This window comes from Rattus norvegicus, chromosome 1 (assembly GCF_036323735.1).
Source record: "Rattus norvegicus strain BN/NHsdMcwi chromosome 1, GRCr8, whole genome shotgun sequence".
Lineage (NCBI taxonomy): Eukaryota > Metazoa > Chordata > Mammalia > Rodentia > Muridae > Rattus > Rattus norvegicus.
The window spans coordinates 154,679,488-154,703,644 of NC_086019.1; the positions used below are offsets into that span (position 1 = coordinate 154,679,488).

Here is a 24,157-nt window from a genome sequence, read left to right on the forward strand (position 1 = left end):
TATATCCAGCACTATATGGTGGCTCACAACTATCTGTAAAGGAAGTTGACTCCCTCTTTTAGTGTGCATGAAGATTCATATATGTGTATATATATATATATATATATATATATATATATATATATATAGTAAATAAACAACTTTTTTTAAGAAATGGAGACCGGCCTTCACACACTTCTTAAAGGATGCTATGAAGATGTCAAGTGCCCTTTACCTGCCATCCTTGCAGAAGGCAGCATTTCCATAGTGCGTTAGAGGAAATTTTTGAAAGAATGTAATCACTTGTTTAAGGTGCAAAATAATGTTTGTAGGTAAATTGACCAATCTTCACCTTCTCTTTTTCCAACTTTTCCCTGTACAACTTAGCAATGCCCAGCAAGGAGTGGAAACTCCATGTATCGTGGCCCCTTTTTCCATTGTTTCCTATCTCTGACTCCTCATGTACATCCATCCTTTCCCTTCTTCTACCTGTAAAGGAGCAGTTAAAGTCTGCCTGATGCCTGACCTTTAGAAAGTACTCATGAAATTCTTAGTCATCATCTCTCTCCACCAGCAATAAAATACACAGGGGGACTTGTTTCCCTTACAGTGTGTTCCTTGCCTATTTCTAGCTCAGTGTAATCCTGTGTATTTCTGTTATTGTTGTCCACTTTCTGTCTTCTTTGGTGACTTTTCTTTTTACAGTCTCTAGTAGGAAAGTGGAGTTGTCCAAGGTTTAAAACTTTACCTCAAGACTGGGGAGATGGCTCAGTGGTGGAGAACATTAGTTGTACTATCTTGAGGGTTAAGATCTGTAGACCTGTTTTGTATGGTTCACAAATGCCTATAACTCCAGTTCTAAGGGGTGATGCACTCTCCTGGCCTCTAGTGACATTCACATACACACATACGTACACATACACACTAGAGATTTCTTTGTTTTAAAAAAGAGGCTTTCCTCTAGCAAAATTCATTGATAACATCAAGTCAATTACTCAAGTCATGTACATGTTCTTGGAAATCTAAAATCCCTCTTCCCTGGCCTCTTGTGGTGAAATTTAACTCCTTCTTCAACATGTCTGTTTACATGTTTTATAGTCTCTTCAGACTTTTGTAGAAATCAGACTTCATTCCTATTATTACCAGACTTTCCCAAGCCCCAAACAGGTTTAAGCCTATGGGCTTCATGACACCCACCCCTGCCCATCACCATTGCTCACATGCTGGTGCATACTGCTAACTCACACTGTAATAACATATCATATCATGTAATAACATCATTCAGCTCTTTCCTAACTCTCCTACCTGCACTGACTCCTTACTTTGTCCAGTCACATCTCCATCCATCAGGCAGAAAGATGGATTTTTAAAGAGAAATTAACATCAGTAGCTTTCCCAGCCCCCAGGATGAACTATCTCTTACCTCATTTCCTGATCAAACCAAACTGACTACATTGTTTGTTACTAATCCACATTCATTTCTGCTGAAAAGACTTTGTGCCGTTGACTTACTTGCTCCTGATTTCTCCTGGGAAAAGATGAAAGCTATTTATTTTTCCAGGTCTTTGCTCAAAAACCTTTTCTGCAAAAGGCTTTCCCAGAGCTTCAAATAAATGAGCCACAAATGTCCTGCAGTACTCTCTACCAGACAGGTTTAGTTGAAAAGAAATTTAGTCTCACTGCTGATAGTTTATGGTCATAGTTAGAGTTTCCCTGATTCTCAAGTCAGCATAGATGCTCCTGATAAAGCAACACTTTGTCGGCCCTTTATTGCCCTATCCCTAGTACTTAGAACAATATGTCACAAAGAAGGATGTGTGTTTGAGTGAATGAAGGAAGGTAAAGGTTTTAGGTAACCGGTGAGAGTAGAAGATCTCAGCAAATGTTACAGTAATTAAACTTTACCACACTAAAACCCCTCACATTCTCCTTTCAACAACTGCATTTGTGTGTGTGTGACAGAGACAGAGAGAAACAGAGATGGAGAGAGACAGAGAGAAACAGAGAAGGGGGATTTGCAAAATACTTACAGATTTATGCAGAGACCCCTTCTAAGACATCACGGGCAGAGATTGTTTTATTTTAAGGAGTAAGAGTTTTGTTCTAAATCTGTCTCCTTCACTCCTTAATTAACATAAATAATGCCTAAAGTTTTTATAATCATAACAAACACCTCCACTTTCTTGTTACCCGGAATTTTAGTGAAGTCACAAAAGCTTTGGGAATTTCAGTTTATCTGTGTTACAGAAAAGAAACCGACACATTTTGTTGTCTCAAGATCATGTGAGACAACATACAAATGCTGAAATAACTGTGGATGGTGGTGGCTAATTAGTGTTGCTTGCTCGTCTTTAGCACCTCTATGATTCATGCTTTCTTACTTGTCATTTCAGAACCAGCATGTCCTTTCATCTGCAATGCAATTGTGATGGAAAAATGTAAAATAAATTTGCCCATCCATTTCTCTGAAGTATAAAAATTCAGAATATATATATATATATAATTTCTCTAATTATCTTCCGCAAAACTTTTTTATTACTGCCATTCTTTCTATCATCAGTTAAAAAATATTGCTGAGAATCAAGAAACTCTTGATTTAATTGGATATACAATATCTGGCTTAGTATTGTAGGCTTTATCTTTCTCACACTGAATTTAGAAGCTGCTGGGCTATGCTCATCACAATCCAGAGCAAATTGGATTGTGGAAAGGGTCTTCTTAAAGAATGGTTTACACACATCAGACAGCAAACCCACAGGTGTTACATATTCTAGTGTCAGTTGCAGGTGTAATTTAAATCCTTGATGGCCTGTGGCTTATTGCTCAATCATATGCCTTTGTGAAGTCAAGGTCTCAAAAAGCACCATGATTGGTGTGGTTGAAATAGCAAATAGGCAGCCTGGAGAAGTTGGGGTAAGGACTGAAGGAACTGAATGGGTTTGCAACCCCATGGGAGGAACGACAATATCAACCAACCAGACCCTTCAGAGTTCCCAGAGACTAAATCATCAACCAAAGAATATAGGTGGCTCCAGCCGCATATGTAGCAGAGGATGGCATTGTCCAGCACCAGTGGGAGGGGAAGCCCTGGGTCCTGTGAAAGCTAGCTTCTCCAGTGTTCGGGAATGTTAGGGCAATAGGGCAATGGGGCAGGAGTGGGCGGGTGGGTGGGGGAGCACCCTTGTGGAGGCAGGGAGAGGGGGTTGGAGTGGTGTGTTTTCTGGGTGGGAAACTGAGAGGGGGGATAACATTTGAAATGTAAATAAATAAAATAACCAATAAAAATAGTTAATGATGATGATGACAAGAACAATGATGAAGATGAAGATGAATAACAGTGATAGCCATATTTCAGAGCTTTACAGTCCCTACCAGGGTTAATTCCATCATAACATAAGAAGAGGACGACTGCGTGGTACTTAGTAATTTTGTGGAAGAAACTTCTTTATGGATATATACATTATATATGGCAGTTTACCTAATAAGAAATTAAGCAAGTTTGTGGAATTACTTTAACTCAATAACAGGAAGACTTAAAGCGGTGGCTTGAAGATCTTGATCTCACCTGTTAACACTGACAGGACTCGGAATTTGAACAACTGACATCACAACACACCTCACTGTTTCTCTTTGTGGCTGTTTGCAATGACACACGTTTATTTAAATATGTTCATATTTAATAGTTCATTCAACAAATATTTGTCTGAACACCCATTGCATACTAGGCGCTGTTCCTGGGGTAGCTTTTAATGTGGTGAATAAGAAAGAGACACCACAATTACTACCAGTGTGAACTTTCTAGCCTGCACTGATTGAATGTTGCCAGTGTTGCAACATGCCTGAGAGAGTTCTAGACATGTAGTTGGGATAAACAGCAGGAAGAAGGAGAAAAGACTGAGATTAATTCACTGCCTGGGAGGAACTCGCTCTGAAGCCTTAATTTCCCTAATTCAGTCTAGGAACTATACAAATATATATCACCCAAGGTTGTTGTAATGGCACTAGAGATTGGTTACAGTTAAGACTTGTCCTTGATTCTTGAAAAGTACAGAAGCTATGTCTTCACCTTAACTATGTGAAAATGTTTATCAGATGGAAAAGGCCTTATAGATAAATGGGTCAGTGCACACAGAATCCTGGAATCTGCAAAGGCCCTGGTTTATTCAGAGAGTAATAAAAATTCTAGATGGCACAACAGAGGAAACGGATGGAGTAGTGGTCTGCAAATCTTAGGAGATAATTTCAAAAACTCCCCTGCCACCTGCTTTTTTAAGCTAGTGGGAAGATTGGCATAACATTGTCGTTATTTCTCCAAAGGAAGGTGATCTTTCACCTTCCAAGCCTTCTTGGAAGACAAGTGTTTTAGAAATTAGGACACGGACCATTGCAAGGGTCCAGGAAGAAAGTTCACAGAACTAACTTGTGGTCTGTTAGCTTTTGCTGCTTCACTGTATAGAAGAAAAAACTTACCTTCCACTTTCAGCAATGAGTACCCAATACTTAATCATGCATCAGATCACTTTTAGAAGGGTGTGGTGCACACAAACAAAATAATAATTTAGCAAGTGAATATAGTGACATATTCTTTTTTATATAATCTTAGATAGCACATCGTAGGGGCTCAATGAAACTTTACTCAATAAGTCAACCTGCAAGTGTGTGCTCCTCTCCCAGGAGGACGTATATAAAACTTTACAATGCTCGCCATTATTTTCTGTTCTCATATGTCATTGCACTTATTGGTATAAAATGCTGCACTAAATATACACACATGAGCGAAAAAGACACAACCCTTGCTCAGATTCTGTAACATGTATTATTCCAAAGGACACAATGAAAACTAACTGGCTTGTGTGGACCCATGGAAGAAATTGTTGGGCAATCTAATCAGTGTGCCTCCCCCAAACATCCTGTCTCTGGAAAAGAGCAGGTTTCCTCACACACAGTTTTCTATGCTGGTATCCCAAAGAGCTGGCCCTGCAGCTGTGCAGCCTGAGAGCAGATGTTGCCCTGTCAGGTGTCTTTGATTCTACTTCAGAAACCACAGGAAGCTGGTTGGAAGGAAATCATCAGCTCTGTCGGAACAGGGGAATAACAGCTTACATTGTATGCTCACAGAGGAGGCATGCCACTCAATCCCAGTTCGGAGCAGGGGTTGTAGGTGAGAACAGTGGAGTGGAGCTTTGGAAACCACTGCAGTCTCTTACAGTAACCATTCTACTCTGCTCTGTAGCTAATTCTTATTGCACCTACATGATCATTCATTTAGGTACAAACATTTTGATGAACTAAATCCATGCACAGGGGCCTGAGGGATGGAGAAATAAATAATATTTACTGAGTATTGAGATAAAAAGAAGAGTGTTTCATATTATGGAACTTGCCTTTATTTTATTTTTCAGGTTTTCTTTAATTTATTTTATATTTCTCAAGTTCAGTACTTTTTCTTGTTTTTTTAAATAGGTTACTTTTTTATTTATATTTCAAACATTATCCACTTTCCCAGTTTCCCATCCATAAACCCCTTGTCCCATTCCTGGTTTCCCATCCATTAACCCCCATCCCATTCCTTCTCCCCCTTCCCCATTCCTGTCTCCATCCTGTCTGTCCATGTGTACTCTTTGGATGGTGATTTAGTCCCTGCGAACTCTGGTTGTTTGGTATTGTTGTTCTTATGGAGTTGCACAACACTTTAGCTTCTTCAATCCTTTTTCTAACTCCTCCAATGGGGACCCAGTTCTCGGTTCAATGGTTGACTGAGAGCATCTGCCTCTGTGTTTGTCATGCTCTGGCAGAGCCTCTCAGGAGACAGCTATATCAGGTTCCTGTCAGCATGCACTTCTTGACATCAGCAATATTGTCTGGGTTTGGTGGCTATATGTATATAGGCTGGATCCCCAGGTGGGGCAGTCGCTGAATGGCCTTTTCTTCAGTCTCTGCTCCAAATTTTGTCTCTGTATTTTCTCCTATTAATATTTTGTTCTCCCTTGTAAGAAGGACTGGAGCATCCACACTTCAGTTGTCCTTCTTCTTGAGCATCATGTGGTCTGTGGATTGTATCATTGGGTAATCCAAGCTTATGGGCTAATATCCACTTATCAGTGTGTGCATACCACATGTATGTTTGTGTGTGTGTGTGTGTGTGTGTGTGTGTGTGTGTGTGTGTGACTTGGTTACCTCACTCAGCAATTATCTTTATGTTTGGTAATAGTCTGTCTGTTTTATTGTAAAAATGGCTGAAGTGTCTAAGTAAATTGCCTGTCCACACATTTCTAGTGTATTACTGAGATAAAAATTCAAATCCATGTTCACCTGACTGCAGAAGCTACATTTTTTCTTCTGCCTCATAATTACTACTTTGAAGTAAAAGCTAAGATTTACTTAATATCATGGTAAATGCGCTTTTACTGTGACCTCAGTCTGCTTATGTGAACAGATTCTGTGAATATGTATGAAAAAACATGTAATTTAAACATAATGTCAATGTTTTTATAAGTTGCTTGTTTTTGTTTTAGTTTTCTGGTTAAAAACGAAAAAGAAAGAAGTGGACTGCATTACCATAGCCTGCTGGAACACATTATCAAACCCTTCATGTGCTTACAAGTTTATGAAGATCCATTTAAGTATTTGTTACTAATCAACCAGACCCAAGTGTATTAGGGAAACTGCAAGTGGCCTAGTCAAATGAAAGACTAGCCTGACTTGTCTGCAGTAAACTGCATTCATTCTGCCAATAATAGAGTGTGGACCAGCCATGCACTTTACTTGGACAAGTGCAAGGATAGATGCCTCTGATGGTACCAGGGTAACTTATAACTAACCTTTTCAAAGACCTTATGAATGCTACCAGACTTCCTCCCCCATTTGTCATTCTTGCAAACGAAGTCCAGTACTCCTACAGCTCTCTTGTGACCCCCCCATAAACATATGACATTCTTATACAACAGAAGGGCACATCAATGATTGACGAAGAACCTGTACCCTTTGCATTAAGTCAATTCTGATATTTGTGGCCAACAAATGTTGTTGTTAAAGGAATTTAAACTGGGATTTCTGTAACTTGCAACCACTAGAAAATGTGCATGCCCAGACTAGGAAACAAGTGAGCTAGACCACATCAATTCTTATCCAGCGCATCCTGCTACAGAGCTTTGTGGAATCTACCTTATCTCATCAGCTCTTTTTCTATTCACCTTATTTTGTAGTTGTAGAAGAACGGAGTAGCATAGTTTAGAAACTTCTGGCCATTTACAGTTCAACTAAGTAACTTGAAATATCAATTTCTAATCCTGAAATGAAAATGCCATACTTTTCAATCTAATCTGATTCAGGATAAATGAAGTCTAAGAGCAGACTTATGATCACCAATAAAGTCCTAACATGAAACAGGAGGTCATGCTAATTGCTGCTGTATACAATGGGGAAGAGTTCATTTTCCTGAACTACTTTCTAGAATCCAGTGAATAACTGGAGAGGCTAAAGTCATTCTTGACTTTCTGTTTTTTTTTTTTTTTTTTTTTGGAGCTGGGGACCGAACCCAGAGCCTCACGCTTGCTAGGCAAACGCTCTACCACTGAGCTAAATCCCGAACCCCTTTCTTTCTGTTTGTTGTTGTTTGTTTGTTTGTTTGTTTGTTTTCTCTTTTGTCCACATTTCTCTACAGAATCTCACTCATCCCCAATGCTTCACCAACCATTCTTCTTCTTGACTACAACTCTTAACGCATTTCTATAACTTTCTGCTCCCTGTCTCATCCACCACCTAAGCTTCATTGAAACAGAGGTGACATCTCATTTACAAACACTTCACCTTGGGCAGGCAATGGACGTCCCATTCACATTGATAGCACTGTGCTTTCCAGGCAAAAAACTTGCAGGCAGAGCTCCTTTTGTTACATTCTGTAGGGGTTTGTGTGCGTGAGTTTTGTTTCCCTTAAACTCAGGATCTACAGAGAAGAACCTTCTGGAAGTAGACTTTTGGTTCCCTGTTTCAGACACAGGTTTTTCTTTATTTAGAATGTCATACCTAATTATGAAAGAGTACTTTTTAAAAAATGGCATTCTTGCTTTATTAACTAAGCATAACGTAACTGAGCAACATTTAGCTCAGGATCTGGACTCTACCCCTTCAAACCTCATTTGGTTTAGTATTTGGGTTTAAAACTAGCTCCTTTTTTAAATAGAAGGCTCCTACTTATTGTTTATTTTTATTTATTTATGACACGGAATTGTAAATTCTGTAGTTAGTTTAGCCAGGAACTAGCAGGAAGCAATTTTTTCTTTTTTTTTTCAGTTAAAATTTCAGAATTTCTTTCATGTATAAATTGCCACAGCATGGTGCATGCAAAAGAGCATTTAAAAAGGTGTCACAAGACCTATACTTTCCAATCCCAGCTGCACCTCAAAAGCATTTTAGTTCGGTCCCCAGCTCCGAAAAAAAGAACCAAAAAAAAAAAAAAAAAACCCCGGGGGTTGGGGATTTAGCTCAGTGGTAGAGCGCTTGCCTAGGAAGCGCAAGGCCCTGGGTTCGGTCCCCAGCTCCTCCGGGGAAAAAAAAAAAAAAACCAAAAAAAGCATCTTAGTTTAAAAAGGTTTGCCCAATCTTAGTGATTTCTATAGATAGAAATAGCACGTTTTCTGACTCAGGGATTGTTGATTCAATTCATTGTTTTCAAAATCAATATAATTAGCAGTTTATTGAAGATCTCTTCATTTGCATTTATTGTTGCTTTTGTTATTGTTCATAGTTTTTTATATACTGACAAAAACACATTGCAACTTTTTTTAAATTATTTTTAAATTTTACTTAATCTTTTTTTTACAATCCAGATTTATCCCCCTCTTGGTCCACCCCCCAACTGTTCCACACCTCATGCTTCCTCCCCGCCTCTGCCTCTGTCTTCACAAGGATGTCCCCACCTCAGCCCAACCTCCATCCCACCAGACCTCCTCACTTTCTAGGACCTCCAGTCTCTTGAGGGTTAGGTGCATCTTCTCTGACTGAGTCCAGACCCGGCAGTCCTCTGCTATGTATGTGTTGGGGGCCTCCTATCATCTGGTGTATGCTGCCTGCTTGGTTGTCCAGTGTCTGAGAGGTTAGTGGAGACTGCTGGTCCTCCTATGAGATTGCCCTCCTCCTCCTCAGAGTCTTCCAGCTTTCCCCTAATTCAACCACAAGGGCCCATTGATTGGGTGTAAATATCTGCATCTGATTCTTTCGGCTATCGGGCAGGGGGGCAGTCAAGATAGGCCTCTTTTTGGGAGCACTCCATAGCATCAGTAATAGTGTCAGGCCTTGGGGTCTCCATTTGAGCTGGATTCTAATTTGAGCCTGTCCCTGGACCTCCTTTTCCTCAGGCTCTTGTCCATTTTTGTCCCTGCAGTTCTTTCAGACAGGAAAATTATGGGTCAGAGTTTTTGACTGTGGGATGGCAACCCCATTCCTCACTTGATGCCCTCTCTTTCTGCTGGCGGCCTAAATAAAATCCATCCTTCTAATATCTTGCCCAGTAACTTTACCTCAACAACCTCAAGATTCAACTGGTTGAAGTGTCTTCCCTTTTATGAGCTCATGGAACTATTCCATAGAGGAACCTCATTCTGACTTACCCAAGTTTCTTCTCTTTCCTAATACCTCAATTAATATCATGTCACTAAAAGGCTTGTTTGTCCTACTCAGGCTGAACTAATGACAATCTCCTTTGTCCCTTCGTATACTTAGTATACATTCACTGCCTACTCTCTTCTCACAGTATTAATACTTTACTTCAAATTAATTACTGTGAAAGGGATGGGGGGACAAACTAGAATATAAGTAAATAGAAACGATCCATCTTAGATCACCCTAACTTTATAGTGATCAATCTCTTCAAGATCCCTAGAGCTAGTGATCAGTATAAAACTCTCTGATCTTTAAGAGTGGTGACAAAGAGATGGTATGAATTTATTTTACCAACAGCTTTTGAGAAGACAAATTGCTAGGTGAAAACTATTTTAATATGTTGCTGTAATTATTAATCTTAATTGCCAACTTAACACCTTCTACAGTCACCTAGGAAGACCAACAAAGGACAGTCTAGATCAAGCTGGCCTGCTGCCGCCATGCCTGTTGGGGAGAATGCACTTGATTGTGTTAGTTGATGTGCCTATTTTAAAGAGCACCCCTCTTTAAACTGTGTCCTGTGCTTAAATGTGGAACAGTTGCTGTCCACAAGTCAGCATGCATTCCATGATTCTCTGCTCTTGCCTCTGGATGCGACCCGCTGCCTCACAATCCGACTTTAATTTTTCTGCCACGATGAACTGTAACTTGGAATTGTGAGCCTAATAAATCTGTTCTTGGTTAGGATATTTTATTACAGCCACATAAATGAAAGTAGGACAGGATCTTTTCTTAAAAATAAAATCTGGCTTCCCTAAGAGACTGCAAATTACCAATAACATTTAGATTGGCACAAATATTAAGGCCCTAGCTGTTATGGCTATTTACGCATCGACTTTTGATAGTCAGCCCAATCTTACTTGATATCGATGTTTATGCGTCAATATAAGTTAATTTTAATTATTTATTTATATTTTAATTTTATAACACGATGACATCACTCCCCCTTCCAAATCCTGCCATATACCCCTTTCTTGCTTTGACAAATAGTGGCTTCTTTTTTCATTAGTTACTGTTACATGAATATTCTGTATAATGTTACTCATACATGTGATTTCAGAACTGACATTTGGTCTCAGATTACCAGTTTGTGTGTTCTTCACTAGTGGAGACTATTTCTCCACTTTCAGAATTCCTTAGTTGCCTATAATTGTGTTTGTGTGTGTGTGTGTGTGTGTGTGTGTGTGTGTGTGTGTGTGTGTGTGTGTGTGTAGGACATGATCTATAAGCTTTGTTTTCTCCAAAAATCCTATTTTATTTTCTGGAGAATATTGTTTTAAGAACAGAAACAATTTACACTAGGAGTTTAATGAACCTTTCTTGTATTTTCCACATTATGCTGCCTTTTTCCTACTATCAATAAAATTCCTCTTAATTAATAAATACTAAAAAGTCACATGTGTTCTATTTTAATCACTAACTCACTTGAATGATTGATTACATAAATAATCCTTGAGCATCAACTATATGTATATAGGAATATATATTTGTATATTATATATATTTAATTATATATATATATATATATGAAAAGAGACTTAAAGCACACAATTAGCAAAAATAGATGTAATTCACTAGGTTACAGCATATGGAAACATGAAGAATGCAGGGTTTTGAACACTGAACATAGCTTTGTACCTTAGACTTACTCCTGATCCTGAACCTGCCTCAAGTTTTTCTAATTGTCTATTTCCCTCTTGGAAAAATGACTTAGTGAGGGTAGAGTCAGGTTCTTGTCTGTCTTGTTTGGTAGTAATCCATAATACCTTCTTCAGAGCCTCATGCCATAACTTTACTCTAATGTTATATAGGAAAATATATAATCCATAGCACTTTGGTGGTAAGATGATGTTTGAGTGGAATGTAAGCAAAATCCTCAAAAATATATTATTTAAATAAATTCTTAAAGATGCAATAGAACTTTGTGTGAAACTTATTTGGAATGGTAATACCAATCATCATAATAGTCATAATACAATAAAACTAGTGAGCATACTCAGTATGTGATAAGCAGTATTTTAGGGCACTTTGTATTTTAGATAATTTAGCTGCTTAAATATTTTATAGAAGCATTTTTAACTCTTATCTTTATTACTCATTCTTTTTTAAAAGATTTATTTACTTGTTATATATAGCTGACTTCAGACACACCAGAATACGACATCAGATCTCATTAGAGATGATCATGAGCCACTATGTGGTTGCTGGGATTTGAACTCAGGACTTCTGGAAAAGCCGTCAGTGCTCTTAACCGCTGAGCCATCTCTCCAGCCCTAATTATTCTTATTTAATAATTTCCAATTAATTTATTTATTTTGCATTTTTATATCACCTTCCCCTTCTTCCTTTCCTCCCAGTCCTTCTCTTTCCCTTCCCCTCCTCCCATTTCCCTTCCTCCCTTTCTCCTTGGAAAAGGGGAGGCCTTCTGTCAATGTCAACCCACCTTGGCCTATCAATTTGCAGTAGGACTAGGTGCATCGTTTCCTAGTGAAGCCAGACAAGGCATTCCAGTGAGGAGAATGGGATCAAAGGCAGGTAAGAGTCAGAGAACAGCCCTGCTCCTGCTCTGAGGAGTCGCACATGAAGACCAAGCTGCACAACTGTTTCATATGTGCAGAGGGCTTAGGTCAGTCTTCTGCAAGCTCTCTCGTTTGCGGTTCAGTCTCTGTGGGTCTGCATGAGCCCAAATTAGTTAGATTTTGTAGGTTTATAGCTATTATTTTGCACATGAGGAAATTAAAATAATAACTACATTTATCCACAGTTCCTGGTGGAACACGGCGACAGACACTGATCTGTAATCTCAGATCCCAGTATCTTTCTTCTTTAGTTGGTGGCATGAGAAACAATAGCAGTGTTAATCTTCCACTTAAGTTTGAGGTAGACACCGAATAGAGCCTAGTATTGTCAGGGTAGAAAGTAATCAGTGTCATATCTCTATCTACATCTATCTATCTATCTATCTATCTATCTATCTATCTATCTATCTATCTATCAATCTATCTATCTATCTATATCTCTATTCTAAAGTTTAGCTACAAATTGAATCACCAAAAAAAAAAAAACAAAAATAAAAACAAACAAACAAAAAAACCCCACTTTACTTGTGCTTATAAAGATTCCAGGAGACTGCCCTAAGTGGGCATTTAGGAGTAAAACAAAACATTTAAGTGCCTCATTATCTATAAAATGAAATACTTTTGTATACTATGTTAGTTTTTTTTACTGCTTTATATGTAATGACTACTTCTATCTTTAGTTTTTATCTCTTATGTGAGATATGAGAAAAGATTCTAGGTACATTATTCAAGTAATCCATTCTTCAATCAGATTCATATTGTCTTATCAATATGCATTTTCAGCTTTAAAAGATCTTCCCTTGGGGGCAGGGGAGATAGTTCAGCGAGCATCATGTTTGGCGCACAGTGATAAGAAGCTTAGTTCGCATCCTCAGCACCCAGTGTCTGTATCACTTGACAGTCCCACCAGTATTATATGAGAGTTGATCATTAGTATTTGGAATTATCAGGTTCTTTAATTTTAGCCATTTTCATGGGTGTCCAAAGCAACTTCACTGTAGCTCAATTTCCATTTCCTTCCTGATTAATCTGATGCTTTTGATCTTTATATCTCTTGACATTTTAATCATGCAAATACACAACGTATTATAAGAGATGTGTCTATATTGGGGATCAGGGATGTAAGATCCATGAGCAAACATTTGGAGTTAATGACATGTCCCAAGTCTTGTTTATGGTAATGGTTGCCTGAATACGTGAGTATTGAAATATCAAGCTTTGCATTTTATGTGTTTATCATGTGTTGTATACTATATTCCATTATATCTTCTTTAAATATACTCATTATATATGTGCTTTAGATATTCAAAATAAAATTATCTAAAATGCAAAGGCATAGTCTGACATTCACTTTCTTCTTAGACTCTGCTCACTTAAGATTTACCCTTGTTTCCTGTATCCCAGCTATTCTGAGCTGACCACAGTCCATGCTATATTTCTGATCTCCTGACCATCAAATATCTTTGTTCTGCCTTTATTCAAACTGCCTTACCATCCTTAATTTCCCCAAGTCATGTCCACTCATTCTTCACTTTAGTTCTCTGCTTGGTTATTATTACTTAAGAGCCAGGCAACTCTCCTTTAGGCTTTCATGCCAATCTGCTCTTTCCACTGATCTGATCTGTCATCTCCACAAGGCCAAGCCTGTATCAATAATAAACACCCTTACCACTGTGTACCAGTGTTAGTACAGCAAGTAGAAGATAGCAGATAGCAGTTAAAAAAATATATGTTGAAGGGTTGGGGAGATGATTCAGTCAGTTATGTGCTTGCTCTGTAAGAATGAGGATATAAGTTCAGATTCCCATATCCATGTAAAACCCTGGACATATCAATGTATACCATTAATTCAAGCAGTAAAGACAGGAATATCCCAGAGCCTTGTCTTGCTAGCCTTGGAGAGTTGACGACCTCCAGACTCATCAAAAACTTGTTCTCAAAACTAAAGTGTAGAAAGATAGAAGAAGACACCTTATGTTAACCTCTGACCTATGCACAAGCATGTATAGGTACACGTAACTGTATATACCTATATATCACACGCATACTCATGATAGTTTGAATGAATAAGTGAGTAAAAAGTAATTGCATATCAAAAGCAGGAGCTAATGTGTTGACTTTTTGAACCAACCAAAGGCTGTTCAATAGTCAAATGCCGACAAGTTTAGCAAACATAACTGGATCTTCTAACACATTATACTTGACATTGACTATCATAATAAAAGAATAATTTAGCATTCTTGTTACATGAGTGAGTCACATACTATACAGAAGGATAAGTATTTTCTTCTTTTTTTTCACAATGGTCTTATTTTAAGTAAACAGGGAATGGAAACCTGGTAAGACTACACTTTAAAATTTAGAAACATTTTAGATTTTAGCCATCATTTGTACATCATATTAAAGGAGATAATTGTGTCATATCTTAAATCTGTAGTATGAGATTATAAGAGAGATTTGATGTCTTTATAGCTTCAAGTGAGCAATTTGTTTCATTGAATAATCATTCCATTTAACTTGGACATGATTAGTCAAGGGCTCCTGTTTACAACGTGACAGAATGGCACTCCTCTGGATAAGTAAGTCACCTCATTTAGTTCACACAGCTAGCCACGTATCTGTTGTTAGAATGAAAGACAATTGATAAGGAGAGTCTATTTGCTGCACTGGAACACTCTAAGGCAATAAGAAACCATTTAAAATGAGCCACGTTTTTGTTGCAGCCTTCCTGTGAATTACTGTTCTCAAAGTTGAACTCTGGATTTAGATTTTTTAATTCTGACAATGAAATATTCGTCTTTGTTTCACAGATGGGCAAGTACACTATAAAAATAGAACAGTTATTTCACAGGAATTTTTGCCGTATTTGGTAGATGTTCATTTGAAATTGCTGGGAATTTTTGGATAATTTTGGTGTGTAATAAATGAATGAATAAGAGAATGAGTGAGCAAATGCATGTTATTAAACTCCAATGCATGTGAGACATTTTAATAGGTACTTTCACATATGCTCTCTTTTTACAAACAATCTGCACAAAAATCCTGTTTCTTATGTGCTGCGATTCAGTGGCCTTCTCCCCTCTTTCAGAGGGTGGGGGAATTATCAATGAGACCGAGTGAACAAATTAGTTACTCGTGTAAAAATCAAGAACTGAAGTCCAAGACACAGATTTTAACACCAAAACTTGACAGAACAACTGATAACCAAGAAGACCTAAGATTTCCTTACTTTTAATTTGAATTTTACTGCTAAATAAATTCTTACAGGAGTCTCAGAGGGAAATGATTTGAAATTGCTTTTTGAAGAGCAAAAATGTAAAAGTGACAACCATAATGACTGTGGAAGTCAGCATACTGCATTGCCATATTGGAGCTGAGGACAATAACTCTTTCCTAAATCTTGCTCCTGAGATGCCAAAATTGATTATGATCTGTGTACCATCCTTTCTTCAACATGAATCTTGTACCATACAACTAGGACCTTGGGGGTAGGTTGCTAGTTTGACCACTGAACACAACTTAGACTAACCTGGGAAGTGTCTCAGTGATTGTACAGGTCGGGTTTGCTTGTGGGAATCTCTGTAGAATGGGTGTTATTTTGATTTCCTCTATTGATATGGAAAAATACTTGCCTGAAAGTTGGTGACAACTTTCCCTGGCATGGGACCCTGTCCTGTTGAAAAGGAGAAAAACTAGCTGGGCACTTGGCACATATGTATTTATTCTCTCTCTATTCTTGGATCTGATATAACTAGCCTAGAGTTTCTGCCTTGACTTCCCCACAGGGGTACTCTACTTTGGAATTATAATCCAAATAAACTTCTTCTTCCTCAAATTGCTTTTGTCAGGCATTTTTTCATAACAACAAAATTGAAACTAGAACAGGCTGGATGAGGAGACAGTGATCTACCCAAGCTTTCCTGCTGCCCAGATACTGGTAGTGGGATGGCTGCCTTGCTCCCAAATGGATTAGTTACTGTACATTCATTTATTGCCTAACCATTCCATCCTGTAGCAAGACACCTTGAGGAAAGGTTGAGCAAATATTTTACATGAAACTCAAGTCAAAGGAAACTAGTCATTAACTGTGACTGTTCCAGAGGCATCTAGACTGGGAGCCAGAGAAGTAGCAATAGACTCCTATGTTAGTGACAACACTGAGAGCTCAAAGGCGTGAAGGCATCATGGGGGACATCAGAGTTAGTGAGAGTTTTGTGAGACCTGACAAGATCTTAAGGGAGATGGCATGTCCATCCGAAGTAAGGACATAGAAGTGCTTACAAAGGTTATTAAAGGAGCCATTAGAGGCTTGGAATTATTTGGCAAGTATAATTGGTTTGTTTCTTTCTGTTAACTTATTGAAAGAAGTATCAGGAAATCAACAGGATTTGTGGAGTAGAGAGGATAAACCAGATAAGGGTGAAAGATGTTTACTAACACATTTTCTCACTTAAACCTTCAAGAGACCCTGTATTATCATTACCCTGTTATAGAACAGAAAATGGGAGTTTGAGAAATTTAACTACATTGATAATGTATGTGGAGTTAAGATACAATTATTAATACTTAAGGATATATTCTCTCCTACTGATTAATTTCTAAGCAAATTTATTTAATTGATTTGTAATCTCTTTGATAGCAATGAGCTGAATAATTTTAGGAAAGTCCATGGAAAAAAGACTTTGTTTATATCACTTGCTTAACTAATTATACGAAACCATTTCTACTGAAGATTTAAATGCACTAAGTTCACTAGCAAAGAAGAGAAGGAAAAGGAATCAAAAACAGAAGCCACATGGTTATTGGCAATGACTATTGAGTCTGATTGGACCCTGAGCATGTTTTCTGAATCTCTTAGGTTTTCTGGCAAGATCAAGTATGTTCAGTGTGCTATTGTAATAGACTCTGTGATACATTTTTATGGAAATTGCAAGCAAGAAGCCCCCAGAATAACAATCTGAAAGTGAATGAAACTGTGCACAATTGTAGTTGGTGATGAGCATCAAGAAGAATCGATCACCATCAAATCCCTATTTCCATTCTCCCACTAAGCTGTACTTTGCTGTGTTATCTCCCCCAATCTGTTCTCGGTCCTCCCTGTAATGGAGTGTCATTTTACAGTCACTAGGATGAGGTTTGCTATTCTATTCTTTAGCTGACAACTGTTTAAATGGGAAGGTATCGTTATTGTTGTTGTCTGAAGTCAAGTTTAAGACTGACTTCATATCTAGGGCTTCCCCTTTTCTGCATGAGAATACCATGCCCCAAACAGAATATGCTCGTCTGTCTGTGGAATATCATGGACTACAGCAGCAAGTAAGCTGTTAAGGACATTCAACACGAGAAATGAATGTATGTGATTGAAAGTCATTAAAATATTTTGCTTAGTTGCTTCATTTAGCTGATTAGCATACCAATTTTGGTTTGGAAAGTTATTTGTTTTTTCTACAATAGAGAGTTTTCCCTTGGTAAGATTGAGGAATTGTAATGGTAAAAATAGGCTTATGACAGAATTTAGGACAGTGCTTTATTGATTTAAAGTTTGTCTAAAGAAAGAAGTCCACATTTGTAATATCAGAGTATGAGGTATAAATGTTCTTCTTAATTAATCCCAAACTACCAGTAATGGTGTCACTGAATGGGGAATTAGGAAGATACATATCAACCCTTTTGAGCAGGATCTGGCTCCAGCACACTGTTGAATTCAGAGTAGAGCATAGAGCAGGCACCATGCTACTGCCTATAAAGTCAAGGACACCGTAGAAATGTGCCTTTGCTGAAAACAAGTGACTTCAAAGAAATGGATGCTTAAGTTTTCTCTGGTTTTAAGTTTTCTGGGGCTAAAGAGATGGCTCAGAGGTTTCCGGACTTACTGCTCTTCTAGAAGATTCAATTCCCAGCACCTGCAAAGTCATTGATAACTGTCTATACCGTTTCAGGTGATCCAACATCCTTTTCTGTATTCCTTGGGTAATAGGTATGGCACACAAGTGAGATGCTGACATACATGCAACCAAACACTCATGCACACAAAATGAAAAAAAAATGTTATGGAAATGATCACAAAAAAGAAAGATAACTAAGTAATTACTCAAACCTTATCCCAAATCTCTGATTAGGATAAGTAATAAAGAGTGTTTGACCCTGCTCACACTTATTGATAATGTGATTTTTTTTATGAACAGGCGGCAATATTGAGAAAAATGCTAGATAAATGTTTAATAAGATGCACTTGTAATCTACTTTCTATGCAAGAGGTAGCTATCAGGAAGAACTGTAAATTATATCAATTAAATGTCTAAATAAGGTTAGTTATTTTGATATTAAGATGAACATCTCACATCCTGATATTCCTTAGAAAGATTTCCTTCTAAACTTATTGCAGAACACCCCATTAAGTATATTCCTAAATTAGTAGTCTTCAGTTCAATAATATAGTGTGCACCTATCTTAACGTGGCATTGCCTCATTTTGTAGCGACAGTGGTTACTGACTGTAACTAGGCACTGCATTGTCATGGACACAGGCCCCCACATTCTCTCATGCCTTCGATTTACTCCAGATCTATTATTGAAAGGCAAGATTATCAAGTGTCTCTAAATATATGACATATAAACAGAAATACATGTGTGTGTTTATCGAGCGAAATGTGTAGTTAAATGATTTTTTTCTCAATGCAAGCATAAAAGGGGAGAGAAGTGAAATTCATAGTTTGCTTTATATCTTGTCATCTGCCTTTATCAATCTGAAGCAGTACAAAGTACAAAACGGGAAGTAGCTTGACTGCAACAGCCCTTCATGCTGCCCTAGAATAGGAGGTCAGGCTTAACTTGGCAAATTCATCAGGGAAGGACTGTGTTGGATATTATTGGATCCTCACAATATAGAGCATACAATATTTTGGGGTGTTTGAAATCCAAATTATAGGCTAATGAATAAGAGGAATATTGTACAACATTTTTAGAATCCATTATCTCTTGGAAAATGCAGCCACAACTGCAGACACTCTGGAGGTGGAAGTGCTCATACACTCACCCAGTTTACAGTGACACAGAAAGAAATGCTAAGGCATATACCTCATTGGTTAACGTAGCCTTAAGACTTCAGAAAATGTCTCATACCAGTGTTTTCTTAAAATATGACTTAGTATACCTAACAGTGACATACACACACTTCTCTGTAGCTCCACTCCCCATACCCATGAATACCAAAGCCTAAGCTATGGCTGCCCTCTTCAGTTAGAACCAGGTTTAACTCCTGGCACATCCCCTGCGGACTTTTCTTTATAGTTGATTCCATACTGACTTCTTTGTAACAGTGTCTCCAGTTCTTAGACAGAACCCTGATTCTCCTTATTGGGACCAGAGGGTGATTACCAGTGAGCTTTTCTTGACATCTTTCTTGCCTAAGGAATGAGAGTGCCATACTGAGCAGGAATAATGTTTTTTTGGTTGCTGTTGTTAATATCCTAAGAATTCTATGGAGTTTAGTGTACACTAACTTCAGAGTGGAGCATGTTTTATTTTAAATAAGGAATGGTAAACGAGCGAATATAAGATATTACATCTGGCCTAGTAACTTCTTGGTTTTTTTATTTTTCTTTTCTTTTGTTTTTTCTGGAACCTTGTATATCTGCAAATCTAGAGATGTTCCTGAGGTCATCAGCAAAGCTGTTTTTTAAACTATCAGTTATGAGTTATCTGTGAACCTACTTTTCATGCCTTACTGAGATTCCATGGCGTGAGCAAGTGATAGACCAATCTCTAAGGCCCAACAGAAGGTTTGCAAACAGAGAGCAGGGACACTGGCCTGCTCTGAGTCTTTGCCCAGGAGTAAAAGGCCAGCTGCTCATTTCGTTCCCCAGCTCTCTCTAGGTGTTATGGTGCATATCAGACAAAGAAGGCACTCAGACCATTTAAGTGATTCAGAGACAGCCACACACAGCCTCGGAGCCTTCTTACTCCAAACCGGATGTCTCTTTGCTCTTTCCATCCACCATCTGTGAGGAATGGCGGCCAGGTGGCACTCAGAGTGCTAAGTTTACCAGCTCCCTGGCCCTTACACTTTTTCTCACTTTCTAAAAACCGTCACTAAGCTGTTTCGCAGCTGTGTAAGCTGCTTGCTAACTTAAATAAAAATCTTTTTGCGTTTCTTACAGACTCGGTTATAAAAACAAAAGCAAGACAGTCAAAACAGAAAGCATATACTGATCTTATCAGTCATACTTCTAGAACAGTATAGATACTTCTGTGGCTTCTGGGAGCCTCTAAAGCACCTCCTAGGTCAAGAGGGCAGGAAGAGAGGAGGAGCAGAATGTCCTTCCCTTTTGAATTTGAAAAAAAAAAAGTCATTAGCAGATAAAGGCTGGTTTTGAGACCCCCTTTTACATCCTATAGAGCAAGTAGACTCGCTGACCCGGAAAGCATTAATCTTTGGGAGCCTAATACTACATCAAATCTCTTTGTTGGCTACTTTCCCCTCCCCCTTCTAGGTCTTCTATGGGGGTTGGGAAGACAGTCGTCCCTCCACTATTGGGCGCTGTCCGCCTCTTGCCAGGAACTCAGCAGCTGAGAATGTCCACGCTGAGGCAGCAGTAGTAACAGGGTCCTGTATGTTCTCGGGGTCACGTCGCTTGGGAATGGCCCACCCGCCTAAGGCAGGGACTTCTTGGTGGCACCCGGAGCGCCACCAGGCTGGCGAGTGGCGTGCACCGCTCTCTCCCTTACCCCGCCCCTCCCTCCCACTCCTCTGGGCCAGCGCTCCCCACGGTGACTCTGAATTGCAGCAGCAAGCCACTGGCTTCTTACCAAATTGGGAACTGCATTGTGGCTTTTTTCTTTCTTTCTTTCTTCTTTTTTAAAATTTCCTTCAGAGGGAATAATCTCATCCCCCTTCAGCTGGTTGACGATCTAGTGTGACTGGGGCGAGTAGGCGGGCACATCCTTTTACATGCTAATATTGCCCCACCTCCTTTGAACCCTCCTCAAAAGCGCCCTGCTTCCTTTTATTTTGATTGATTTATTTATAATTATTTTTATTTTACCTCCTTCAATTTCCGTATAGTGGGGAACCCTTCTTCGCTCTCTGTCCCTTCCCCCACCCCTCGTTCTCTTGGGAAGACAGACCCCGAGACGCACTGTACTTGCCGGCAGCAGTGCTTGCACCTAGGCTCGGGGATGGCTGCACCAGGCGCAGGGGGCAGCGATCACAGCTGCCGCTCGGTCTAGGCTGTCTAGGCAGGCTGTCGCTCCGAGCACTGGGTGAGCACCGAGTTCGGTTCCCCCAGCAAGCTGCCACTGCCGCAGCCCAAAAGGAATGTCCCCTGTTCTTAAGGACCCTGACTGTTTTACACCAATGATTTGCCACTGCAAAGTTGCTTGCACCAACAACACTTTGTCGTTGATGTTTGGATGCAAGGTAGGACAAGGGATTCATGTCTTATTGTAATGCATGCTGGCCTCCCTGGGGAGAGCAAACAATTTCTTTTGTTGTTTGTTTATGTGTCTGCCTGTTGGGAGACTACAGACGCTGTGTGATTGCTCTGTCCACTCGCAGAGCCGGCTGGGGTTTGGAGCCAGGAGAGCTTAATGCTTTTTCCAGTGGCCGGTGTTGGCATGATAGCTAGGTGGTGACAGGACCCTGTACGGAGCGCACGGAAGCTACAAGCGCTCTTGAAAAGAGGGCGCCTTAGATGTCTCTGTGCTTGAGATTTCTTTTTGCATTTAGCTAGTGATTAGCTGCCGGCGCTGGTTTGGATGCTCCGGAAAGCATCAGACTGATTCTCACCCGCTGAAGCAGGGCCCTGGGGTAATGTACCTGGGGCCATAGAAGTTCTCCAGATAAAACTAAGAGGCTTGGTTTGTAATGAGCTTTTCCAAAGGAGAGGGAGGGGCTTATGGCTACTTTAGACAATAAGTCTAGAGATATATTTCTGTAGTCCTCAGGCATACACAGTCCATTTAACAAGAGATGGCACAGCACAGTTCTTCATGAAGTTTGCAGCAAATGACTGCCCTATCCCAGAGTTGTGTACGGTTGCTCAGTGTCTGAAGGAAATGAAGTTTGAAGGGTTTTGAAGCAGGTTACCATCCAGGGCTCCCTATCTGAAAGAATTTAGTAGAGCTTTTTTGTCGGCTGTGGTGGGTGCCACCAGAACTTGCTGTTGGCAACGTTATTGTCTATGAGTGGACTCAGTACCTGTTCTTTGGTCCCCAGGACTATGAGTTTTTACTTACAGTGACAACTTGGTGGGTTAATTCAGCTGTTTTTAGAAACCACTTCTTACGGTTGCTTTGATGACTATCACAAAAAGTGTATATGGGAGTGGGGATACTTTATCTGAAGTAAGAAAAAGTGCACACCTATAAATGAACACGAACCACGTGACCCCTTCTGTTCTGAACGACACAAACAGAGACTGAATGGGACTGTTGTAGTAAAGGCAGTAAAGTTACTGAAACACTTCCGTTCATGGGTAATGCTCACAGGAGGCTTGGTAGAAAATCGAGAGTTAGCTGCCTTACACTGGCTAGAAACTCTAGTCTTCTCTTGGACCTTCCTGTTTTCTTGTATAAAATGAGAAATGTAGGTAAATTTCTGAGACCCAGCTCCCTCCAACACACATACACACACTCCAACGTTCTCAAATATCACCTTGTGTAAAAGTCTTTAAGAGAGAAACAAATGACATTTATTATTGTGGCTGTGAGTGTATATAACAAGTTGAGAATCAGCTTTGAAAACCATAACTTATAATAAATGGGGATGTGGATCTTTTTTTTGAAAAGCCTTAGATAAGTCTTATACCATTGAAGGCTTGTGTGCTCACCCCTGGAAGAATGCATGAGAGAATTGCATCCTATAACTAGTTTGCCCTTCCTCCACACAATTTACCACCCCTCTGTGTGTTCTTAGACATTCTCACTAACTTTACACAGATACCCACTGGGTATCATTTAACACCCACTGTAACAAACTTACAAGAATTGCTCTGCAGTGCTAAGTGTTTATTAATAAGGGAAGCTGAATTTCGTGTTGAGGGACATTAAGCATGTGCTACAATAATCAAGGATGATGACCTATCAATATGAGGATTTTTGACTCTACATCCTAGCACCCTAGTTCATGCTTGAAGAAGTTTCCTTCATGTTGTTATGTTTTCCCTGGTTTTTACACCGAATTGGAAGAAATCGGTTGACTTAAAGAGGCTGGGACACTACATTAATTTAACTGCTGGTTCTACTTCTTTCCGTGTTCAGGTATAACAAGTTCACGTTGACAATGAATAATGTCAACAGAATGAAACATCCAAATCAAGTTGACTCGGTCTTCTGAAAAGTAAATTTATTCCATGAAAATGAACTATGTTTTTAGAGAGTCTATCCCATTCGACATTGTCAATCAGTCAAATATGATAATTCACAAAAGTTATATATTATAGTATTACAATAATATGTCCTAATCACACTTCTCAGTTGATTATAGACTGGTTAATGTAAGACTTCAACCTTGGAGTCTAAAATACAAAAATACCACACCACTAGTACTTTATAAACTTGATTTCCTCAATGAAGTTTTCAAACTCATCTAACAGGTAGTAATACAATACACTGTGACAAACTTCCTATTGAACAATGGGGTTTCAAAAGTAGATTTCACTGGCAAAATATGTATCCTATCTCAAGTCTCAGTTTTCTCAGACAAAATGGCAACAGGGATAAGCACAGGATCATGTATTACTATGCCATTGGTGCAAAAGGAAGTTTAAAGGAGGTGCACAGAGTCCTTAATATGTACCTGTTAACCAGGACACGGTGGTTTCAAGTGGCTTTGGCTTCACCAAGAGCAATGCTCAGAGCTTCTTCTGAAAGAGAAAACACTCCCTGTGCACTTCTTTTCATCTTTATTGGCTAGGAGCTGTAATATTATGTTTCTCCCAG

General features: G+C 39.1%; 1 protein-coding gene and 1 long non-coding RNA gene across 20 annotated transcripts in view; one reads left to right on the forward strand and one right to left on the reverse strand.

Annotated features, from left to right (window-relative positions):
* The window catches only part of LOC134483754 (uncharacterized), a 97,881-nt gene extending 76,738 nt beyond the window's left edge, over positions 1-21,143 (reverse strand). Inside the window, exon 1 of the long non-coding RNA XR_010060656.1 lies at positions 21,026-21,143. This is a non-coding gene — a long non-coding RNA (uncharacterized LOC134483754). The remainder of the gene's footprint in view (positions 1-21,025) is intronic.
* The window catches only part of Dlg2 (discs large MAGUK scaffold protein 2), a 2,051,694-nt gene that overhangs the window by 814,943 nt on the left and 1,212,594 nt on the right, over positions 1-24,157 (forward strand). For 2 of the 19 annotated variants that reach the window (XM_063272689.1, XM_063272699.1), the window contains exon 1: positions 21,285-21,635. The exons of 16 other annotated variants lie outside the window; for them this stretch is intronic. In XM_063272689.1, the coding sequence (XP_063128759.1) occupies positions 21,534-21,635 (102 nt within the window). In that variant the 5' untranslated portion in view covers positions 21,285-21,533. Of the gene's footprint in view, positions 1-14,493; positions 21,636-24,157 lie in introns of those variants that run through there. One more of the 19 variants, XM_017589652.3, reaches the window with a different exon arrangement.